We start from the raw sequence: 6,116 nt of genomic DNA, 5'->3' as shown, positions 1-6,116 counted from the left end.
AGGGTCACAGGCTTGGCATGGGAGAGGAGGTAGAAAGCAGGCTCACATAAAGGAAAAGACGAGGGAGGAGGAAGTAGATGTGGTAATAATTGGTGGGTTAAGTATGGAGGGGCATGAGATGGGGGGTAACAAGTGTGGAGCAGGCAAAGGGGAGAAATCCCTCAGGGCCAGCTGGGAAAAGTGCACAGCTCAGGAAACTGGAAATGGTGTGGGGAGAGGAAGCAGAGGGAGATGCCAAGGGAAGAAATGGGGTGGGGATGATCTTCCTTGGGGTAATTGCAGGCTCAGGTCAAACCCTATCATACAGAAGCTTAATGCCCAATAGAGACGCTGATGTAGCTGCTAGAGCAGAGGGGAAACAGCTGTCATCGTTTCATGTTCTTACCTCAAGTTAATCAATTGCCAGTTAACTCAGGGGAGCTGACCATTGTCTGGGCTACTCCGGCCAGCCCCAGGAGTCTGTTCCAGAAGACAGCCATTTGGAGTGTGCCCTAGAGATCAGCCTGGCCTAGCCCTACAAAGATGCTAACCAGCAACCAAGTCAGTCAACTCAAGACAGAACCCCAGTGCAGCCATCACGGAGGGAGACAGGCCGTTTGAATTACAAGGCAATACACTGAAGGATGAAGGCATGGGTATGGCACCAGGAGGGGGCAAGTGGGCACCACATGGTGCTAACCTACTTACCTGCTGTCCCTAGGGCAACAAAGCCAAGCTTTGCCTACAGGTGGAGCCCAGTTCTCCATGCAATGCAAGGGCTGCCTTGAGCCATGCAGCAGCTCCTCCCCTGAGCTGTCTTGCCCTAGCACACGCCCAGGCAGCCATACTGGTGACTCTGCAAATGGATGCTCCCAGCAGCCAAGTGCTGCTGGCTCCATTCCAGGCAATGCAGCCGGCGAGGTGTGCTAGAGGGAACAGCACAGAGCAGCTAGCACTGCACACCGGCCCACCCATCAGGGCTTCGCTCTCCAGTTGTCATTCAAAATGAAAGATCCCAACTGCAACCAGGTACAGCAAAGCCATTTATTTTATTTTGCTGCTCCCCAGATGCAAAGGCACACAGCCCACCTTCCCACAGCCCCCCGAGGCTCAGACTACTAACCACCTGGGAGCTGAAACTAGCCAGGTAAATTGCCACCTTGATCTCGTCCATGTCATACCGATGTTATGAAACCTGGGACCACAAGGTTCCCTGATGGACTGTTCCTACAGGAGGCAGTGCCCTTTGAGCGTGTGGCATGGAGCTAGAGCTGGCAGATTCACCTCTCTTTTCAACTGGGTTCACTTATTCCCCCCCCCCCTCCAACCACCTCACACAGGTGAGAGTGGAGTCACAACACTGCAGTGGGGGGCTAAGAACCCTCATTGGAACAATTTTAAAAGTAATATTTCCATTCACTAAAATAATACCTAAGCTGGGTCTGACCTGAGCAGAGCATCCTTGTAAATTAAAGCATTCTAAGAGTCGTCATGTAAGCACATAGACGCCAGGGGGGCTATTAATAGAAATCTGGAAAGTTTGGTACGGTTTATGGGCTTTCAAAATACAGCTTTCCATTGCTTCAGGCCAATCTAATCCCCTCCCACCTGGAGAGCACTGTGGCGGAGTCACATGGATAGCATTTCAAGCCAGTGACTGTTTGGAAAGTTCGAAGAAAGTCTGTAGTCTCTTTACCCCTTTTTAACCAAGTCAAAAAAAAATCCATCACTCAGCCATAGACTCAACCACGGGCTCAGTCATGGACTCTGCTCCCGGCCCGGCCACGGACTCTACTGCTGGCTCAGCCGTGGACACAGCTAAAGGCTGATTTGCTACATCAGTCGCTGGTTCAGCCGTGGAGAAGACTAAAGGCTGATTTGCCGCTTCATCCTCTGGCTCAGCCTTGGGCACAGCTAAAGGCTGATTTGCCGCATCAGCCGCTGGCTCAGCCGTGGAAAAGACTAAAGGCTGATTTGCCGCATCAGCCGCTGGCTCAGCCGTGGAAAAGACTAAAGGCTGATTTGCCGCTTCATCCTCTGGCTCAGCCTTGGTCATGGCTAAAGGCTGATTTGCCACCTCATTTGTTGGCTTAGCCACCATCTGATTGGCCGTCACAGCTGCCGGCTCAGCCGCTGGCTTTTTTTGCTTCTGGGTGGCAGCCACTGCCTCTGCCAGCTTCTCCTCCGGCACCATATTCAAGACCTTCAGGGCAAAGAGCAGCTGGAATTTAGCAGTCCCGACAAAGGAGTTCCCCAGGAAGTTGGGCAGCCCGCCCATGCGGTCCTTCTGGGTGTACAAGGGGACACGGACCATTCCCATCACCTGCAAAAGCACACGCAATTCAGTAACAACAAATGGCACTTCTAGCCCACCCCAGCACAAGCCCCACCAACCCCTGATCCACATATGATGAACACCAGCTCATCTCAGGTGCCATGCCTCCCCAGGCCATAGCCCAGCACCCAGACCATGCCCTCCCCCCGGATGAGCACAGCTGCCACATCATACCACCCCAACCCCCAGCATGAATCCCACACTCCTGCCCATTACTCCATGCCCAATCCCAGTGATGCTCCATATACCCTAGCCCCCATCTGGCCAACCACCCTACCTCCCTCTCCTTACCCATCCTATCCCCAATGAGCACCACTCCTTCCCCCCAGCATCCCGCATGCTACCAGCCCCCCCTTGCCCCAAGCTCCATACCACTCCCCCCCACCATGCCCCCACATCCCAGGTGTACCAACTGGCCCCAGGGATGACCTGCTTTTCTGGCCTATGCCTTGCCCTACATACCACTCTGCAAGAATGCTGCGGCTCACTTCCGTGTCCCCCTGAATGGGTGCCACACCCAGGCTCACATTTAGTGCACACGCAGCATCACTCCTGGCAGATCACATCATCATACCCAGGCTGTACAAAAGGTCCTCCACCATCTGTGTTCTACATCAAGGGCATCAGATGACTTGGCACAAGCTCGCCAACCCTGCCAGAGATCCTGCAGCACCAAATTCCCCAGAAAGAAACTCCTGTGTCTTTCGCTGGCCTTACCAACTTATGTGTAACCCAAGCTAGGTCCAAGACCTTGCTGATTAGTGCAACACGGTGCTAACAGATGATCACAGTTCCAGTCAGAGACAACGCATCCAGCCCTCGCGTGATGCCCACCAGATCCGAGGGTGACTTGAAGTTCACTCAACCCCTACGTCAGAGGCACTACCTTTATGGCTGACAAGTAAATAGGGTCCCCCTTCAGAATGTTGCACAGAGCTCTTCCTACAGAGTCCCTGCCAATTCCCCCGAAGAAGGGCCAGGGCGCACAACTAGGGACTGCCACGGGGCACTGCATAGCCCTCGCCAGTCACCACTAGTAGCTGTTAAATGCGGTGCATTCCCCTGCCCAGCTGCACTGGATAGCAGCCCAGCAGGCCTAGTCAGGGAAGCTTCATTCCCCCATGACGCGAAGTCTCAGAGCTTCCAGACACCCTCCGAATACCCCACCTCCAGCCCGTGGTCTCGGGAATGCACCGCGCAGATCTCGATGGTGTGCAGCTCCTCCAGGGTCAGCTGCCTGGCGTAGAAGTGCGCCACCACGCGATGTGGCCCCTCTGTCAGGTGCGAGCACAGATAATCAGCTTCAGTCAGGCGCACACAGCCCAAACCCAAGCCCAGCACCCGATTCAGACCATCCTCCAGGGACCAGTAACGGCGATCCACGAACCCCCCGGGAAAGCCCAGCAGTCCGTCAAATCGCATCTGCATCTGCAATAGAGGTGCATCACATTAATGGGGCACAGCACAAAGCCCCAAGGACCCCATGGAAGAGAAGAGGGCACCTCCAGCCAAGAGCTGGACACACGCAACCATAGGAAACCCCTTCATGACAAAGGGGCACCAAGGCAGGTGATGCACAAAGCAGTCTGCATTCTAATCAGAGAGGTCTGAGATGCGTCTGCACCCCTCTTCCGTTGCCACACTTGCTTCAGAACATTAGTTTTTTTTATTATTGTCTTTGTGAAGGAAAACATAACATGCCCCAGTGCGGGGCTGTCAGTTTTTGCAGCTGAGAGGCATGAATCGTCCCACTCACCTCAACGCTGAACAAGCCCAAACAGCTCTTTCACCACGAACATTTTGGGCAGAAAATCCTGCTGCCCTTGGTATTTGAGCAGTTTGATACGGTCATTTTCACCTACCCCCTCCAGCCCTTGCTAGGGAGTACCCTTAGCAAGCCCACTCCTACTTCTCTGCAAGATGAAGCTGCTCCTCAAGCAGGTCTCCTCATGAGATACCCACCCACAGAAGGACCATACAGTACTGGGGAATCCTGATGCATAAATACTGTCTCATACGGAGACCTAGAAGGGAAACCCATCAGCCTAGTGCCACTGTTGGAGCCAGGTGACTTGCAAGCAGTCAGCACCAAGTCTTGACAAACACACCAGACACACAGCAGCCAAAGGACCAAGCCTACCAACCAGAGACACACAGAGAAGACACAGCCGCTGGTGAGCTCAAGGGGCACATTCAGTTCCCTCCCACTCCTAGCTACTGTCCAGGAGTAGAGAGCCAGGTTAGGTCGTCCATATTTTGGATCAGCCTCAGCTCATGAATGGCTGAGAAATCTGACGCTCCATCCCTCTCTGCCTGCTGGAAGAAAGATGAAGGTCATCTCTCCAGGCTGCTGTGAGAGGGGCATTTCTGCAGCTCTGCCCCTCCCTTACATCTGGGTTTGACTCCTTCTCAGCGACTAGCTCCAGGCTCTGCTCAGCCCTTTCCCAAGGTGCAGCAGAGCTAAACAGAGGAGGCTCTTGTCAGTTTCACTGCAACTTACAGCACTGTGAGGAGCAGCAGCAAAACCCGCCAGTCTTGTTCAGGTCACTTTGTTCTTGCTCAGCAAGACCCTGTGCAACAACAGAGGCAACGGAACAGCCTGCAAATTCAGGCAGGCAGCATTGCGGAGGCTCACCTCTGCAAAGCCGTCCTCGCAGCCATAAGGGCTGGAAGCTACATGTACAACCATGGCTAGACACACACAGGCTCACTCTCTGGCTACGGGGTCACGGGCCTGTTCTGCAGCAGCGGGCCCAAGGCGACCCTCCTAAACACAGCATGAGCTGGGATGACTAGGGGTGCGTAGGGCAAGGGGGTCAGCCACCGTGTGCGCAGCTGTCCCCGGGGCGGCCCGATCAGAGCAGGGGGCTGGTGAGGCGGCATGGGGAAGGTCCCAGCCTCAGCCCCGGATTCCCAGCTCTCCATCCCGCCCAGGGGACTCCCCACCCGGTTCCCACCACCCGATCCCGCCCAAGGCCCCTCTCCCGCTGACCAGCCCCCGCAAACCCCAGGCCCAGCCCCCCCGAATCCCAGGCCTCGCTCCCGCTGACCAGCCCCCCCCCGTACATCAGGCCCAGCCCCCGCTGACCAGCCCCTCCGAAGCCCAGCCCCCTCCGAATCTCCGGCCCCGGCCCCGCCGCCGCTGACCAGCACGGCGTAGCGCAGCGGGATGCGCCCGAAGAGCATGCCCGGGTTGGGCGCGTACAGCATGGCGTGGCACGAGTGGCTCCAGCCGGGCCCGAGCCGCATGGCCTCGTAGCGGCTCAGCGGCTTCAGCTCGGTCACGCCCGGCACCGAGAGCGGGGGCAGCAGCCCCACAGCGCCCCCCGCCAGAGCCGCCATCACCGCACGGAGCCGCGACCGAGGAGACGAGAGCGAGGCCCCGACGCAGCCCCACCTACCCGCCCTGCGTGCTGACCTATCACAGCGCGGAGGGGCGGAGCCACACCTGCAGTAGCCAATCACCGCGGCCACTGTCCCCATACAGCCAATCACAAAAGGGCATTGTGACACAAATACAACGGTCATCACATCACAGCCCCGGGAGGGGGCCTGGCCAAACCAGCCAATCCCATTTCTAGGAGGCGGGCACTGTCACGCCATCGGTGGTGCTAGTAGCCAATCAGATCAAAACTGGACCGGTCCGCTCAGACTTGAGCGGGGAGCGGCCGTGGCATGCTGGGAGGAGAGAAGCTGCGGCGGTTCTGTGTCTCCCCCTAGCGAGCGGGTCCAGCATGGCAGGGGCTCTTCACCCCCAGGCGGGTCTGACTCGGGGTCCCTTCCTGGCGGGTCGGCAAGCGAA

General features: G+C 56.8%; 1 protein-coding gene across 3 annotated transcripts; it reads right to left on the bottom strand.

Annotated features, from left to right (window-relative positions):
• Positions 1-715: 715 nt before the first annotated feature.
• Positions 716-5,716, bottom strand: NUDT16L1 (nudix hydrolase 16 like 1). 3 transcript variants are annotated; one of them, XM_067551147.1, is made up of 3 exons: positions 5,462-5,716; positions 3,482-3,742; positions 716-2,302 (listed from the first exon to the last, which is right to left on the bottom strand). In XM_067551147.1, the coding sequence occupies exons 1-3, from the start codon at positions 5,654-5,656 to the stop codon at positions 1,706-1,708; spliced, it is 1,053 nt and encodes a 350-aa protein (XP_067407248.1). In that variant the 5' UTR covers positions 5,657-5,716; the 3' UTR covers positions 716-1,705. The 3 variants fall into 3 exon arrangements, with proteins under 3 accessions (XP_067407248.1, XP_067407249.1, XP_067407250.1); XM_067551148.1 differs by having other exon boundaries at positions 5,520-5,641; XM_067551149.1 differs by lacking the exon at positions 3,482-3,742.
• Between the last annotated feature and the right edge of the window lie 400 nt (positions 5,717-6,116).

This window comes from Emydura macquarii, unplaced genomic scaffold (assembly GCF_026122565.2).
Source record: "Emydura macquarii macquarii isolate MOO-44397 ecotype Brisbane River unplaced genomic scaffold, CSIRO-AGI_Emac_v2 contig_1348, whole genome shotgun sequence".
Lineage (NCBI taxonomy): Eukaryota > Metazoa > Chordata > Testudines > Chelidae > Emydura > Emydura macquarii.
The sequence above is the reverse complement of the archived record's forward strand: the minus strand, read 5'-3'. Positions and strand labels throughout refer to the sequence as shown.

Excerpts from the sequence above, each read along its gene's own strand:
- NUDT16L1 (XM_067551147.1), bottom strand. The coding sequence starts at position 5,656 with ATGGCGGCTCTGGCGGGGGGCGCTGTGGGGCTGCTGCCCCCGCTCTCG. Across the intron at positions 3,743-5,461 it reads CGCTGCGCTACGCCGTGCTG|ATGCAGATGCGATTTGACGG; the intron begins GTCAGCGGCGGC and ends CCTCTATTGCAG. Across the intron at positions 2,303-3,481 it reads CCCGAGACCACGGGCTGGAG|GTGATGGGAATGGTCCGTGT; the intron begins GTGGGGTATTCG and ends GTGCTTTTGCAG.